Source organism: Laccaria bicolor, genomic scaffold, assembly GCF_000143565.1.
Source record: "Laccaria bicolor S238N-H82 LACBIscaffold_115 genomic scaffold, whole genome shotgun sequence".
Lineage (NCBI taxonomy): Eukaryota > Fungi > Basidiomycota > Agaricomycetes > Agaricales > Hydnangiaceae > Laccaria > Laccaria bicolor.
The window spans coordinates 9511-11496 of NW_001889986.1; the positions used below are offsets into that span (position 1 = coordinate 9511).

General features: G+C 46.5%; 1 protein-coding gene across 1 annotated transcript; it reads left to right on the forward strand.

Annotated features, from left to right (window-relative positions):
• Window positions 1-760: 760 nt before the first annotated feature.
• On the forward strand, window positions 761-1931 carry LACBIDRAFT_256686 (uncharacterized protein; the record flags this gene model as incomplete). The annotated part of the gene is made up of 6 exons (XM_001890572.1): window positions 761-876; window positions 929-1025; window positions 1078-1122; window positions 1178-1700; window positions 1763-1791; window positions 1851-1931. Coding segments are annotated over 6 exons (891 nt in total), but the record flags the coding sequence as incomplete, so codon positions are not given.
• Window positions 1932-1986: the final 55 nt, after the last annotated feature.

The window sequence follows — 1986 nt, forward strand, 5'->3', positions numbered from 1 at the left end:
TCCATCGCTGTCGAAAGGGGAACATTCCACAATCTATAGTAATTAATCGACCAGGATATTTTCTTTCGGTTCTCATGGATTCGGGAGCGGAATATGACGCTCATCAAAAATAGACCGCGGCTTTCCGTTTATTCTTCTCTCCTGATCTCCAACCACCACGGAAAGTTATGGCGAGGTCATTTGTTGACGAATTGCAACAGCTCCACTACTTATAAATACAATACTCAGGTTACCAACGCTTATTAAGAAATAGGCGCTGCTTTTTGGCTGCTTTAGTTCAATTTCCGGGAAAACGGACTTCGTCAGATATGCTCCACGTTGGAACATCAACAGCCGTTTTCCCTCATATTGTATGCGGCCAACCGTCTGAGTAATAAATGTGGTGATCCGATTCTGGTAGCATATGCTCCAGAGTCCAGACCATCACTCAAATGATTCTCAAAATCCGCTGCATTGGCATATCGCAAGGGAAATCGCGTGTTAAGTGTATCGCCGCTCCCCTGGGTCAAATATAATATTGATTGTTCATTCAAGTAATAAACTTTTGAATCTCTGGTCATTAGGCGCAAAATTGATCAGCTAACTCACGGAGTTCCTGCCTTCCTATGATGTACAACCTCGTTGGTACGTGTAACGGTAGAATTCGGGTCAAAATGCATTTCTCCGATTCGAAGCCTGAGGACGGAAAATTGAGCTTGGATAAGAAGGTGCACAGAGGCCGTTTATAAAATTTCAAGCTTCCTGATCACGACGTTCAGCCATGGCACCATACTTCTTACGAAATTTACTTCCTCGAAGAGAGCAGAGACAAAAAACACACCTACTCACTGTTCTACGTGGCTTGACATGGATTCAATGGGCTCAGTTCTTTGTTGGGTACATCGCTTTACCTCCACGTGACCGTGGCTAAATTACATATGATCATTAGGTGGTTGGCGTGGACATGCGATGCCATCGACTTTTTCTCCGTGTCTCTCAGCATTGACCGACTCGAACGTCAGTTTAACAGGTCTGCTCGTGACATTGTACTTTGTTTCAAGCGAAGATTGATTACTACAATTAACGATTCTGGCGCAGACGACTTCAATCACCCTCACGCTCTTATTCCGATCAGTAGGCGCCGTGCGTCTTAGTTTAACCCCTTACCATCTTTCGTTGATGCTCACGAGTTTTCAAGATTGTGTTTGGTATTTTTTCAGATCGCTACGGAAGAAAATGGCCTCTAGTTTGCAACCTCCTTCTCATTTCTTCCCTCGAACTCTGTGTGGGATTCGTCCAAACATTCAAGCAATTTCTCGCCCTTCGGTCCCTCTTCGGTGTCGGAATGGGCGGAATTTGGGGACTAGCAGCATCCACAGCACTCGAAAACCTCCCCATTGAAGCTCGTGGCGTGGCTAGCGGTGTTTTACAACAAGGCTACGCGTGCGGGTATCTCATCGCAGCGTTGGTCAGTCTATTCATCGTGCCGCACGCAACCCAGGGCTGGAGGGTCATGTTCTGGACGGCTTGTGGTATATCCTTTACAACAGCATGCCTTCGCGCTCTCCTTCCCGAGAGTGAGTATGTCTTACGCGCAAGGGAGGTAGAGCGTTACGGGGGAACCGATACGTCGAAGAAGACAAAGGCATTCATCAAAGATGTTAAGGAAATGCTCAAACAACACTGGGCGTTATGTATTTATGCCGTTTTGCTTATGGCGGGTACGTGCCCGTCATTACCTGTCATGATTTTGTATCTCTGACCGGTGGACCTCATTGTAAAGGATTCAACTTCCTCTCTCATGGTTCTCAGGTACGTTGGTTCGTCGCCACATCTCATTCTTGTCCAACCCGACATGCTCCACTTCATAGGATTTGTACCCGACATATCTCGAGACAACGAAAGGCTTCACCCCGCATGATGCAATAATTGCTACCATATTCGGAAACTTGGTCAGTTCGCCGTTTACACTTTACGCGACCTCTCCTAATGTGATGTCGCCTTTCA